The sequence below is a fragment of the Penaeus monodon genome, chromosome 15 (genome assembly GCF_015228065.2).
Source record: "Penaeus monodon isolate SGIC_2016 chromosome 15, NSTDA_Pmon_1, whole genome shotgun sequence".
In the NCBI taxonomy this organism is placed as follows: domain Eukaryota; kingdom Metazoa; phylum Arthropoda; class Malacostraca; order Decapoda; family Penaeidae; genus Penaeus; species Penaeus monodon.
In genome coordinates, this window is record NC_051400.1 from 28576219 (window position 1) to 28576871 (window position 653).

General features: G+C 40.1%; 1 protein-coding gene across 1 annotated transcript in view; it reads right to left on the reverse strand.

Moving 5' to 3' along the window:
* LOC119581913 (protein cornichon-like) overlaps positions 1–653 on the reverse strand; it is a gene marked incomplete in the record, with an annotated part of 9107 nt that overhangs the window by 2262 nt on the left and 6192 nt on the right. The window contains 2 exon segments of the mRNA XM_037930077.1: positions 142–285; positions 447–559. Coding sequence (XP_037786005.1) covers positions 142–285; positions 447–559 — 257 coding nt within the window.

Here is a 653-nt window from a genome sequence, read left to right on the forward strand (position 1 = left end):
CATTGTGTATGTACATACATGCCCTGTACAGCAAGAAACTTCACATTTCTTCCAATCAGCTGACTTAAACAAGAAGTTCCAACTTTAAGCTTTAATTCAATATGCCTTTCCACTGCTACTGACTGTCCAAGTATAACTCACCCATAGAGATAATAGAAGAAAGCCAAAAGGTAGAAGGCCAGCTTGATCCAGCCCTCTCTCTGGCACTGGCTCAGCACCTCATGGTTCATGATGCTCGTGGGGTCATACAATCCAGGCCCGGACATCACTGGTCTGTTTCGGTACCTGAATAACACATACAGAGGTCAATCCAAAGTCCTGATGTGTGTAATTCTCATGGAACTAAATCAAATTCTACATAATCTGTTCCCTATATGCTGTGTTATCAAGGGACAACGTTAAGAATAAAGTTACTGTAATTACTCTCAGGGTGTGCTGCTGCTTACCTGTTGATATGGTAGGCAATAAGAGGCACATTGAGAGCTAAAGTGAACCACTCGCCAGCCATGAGGAAGAAAATGTTGAACAGCAAGTGAAGGGCATATTCTGGTAACACCAACTGCAAGAAAAAAGAACATGTTTGTAAATATATCTTGTATATTACCAGAATGATAAATGAATGAAGTTTTGATAAAGTGAATAAGTGCTTTTCA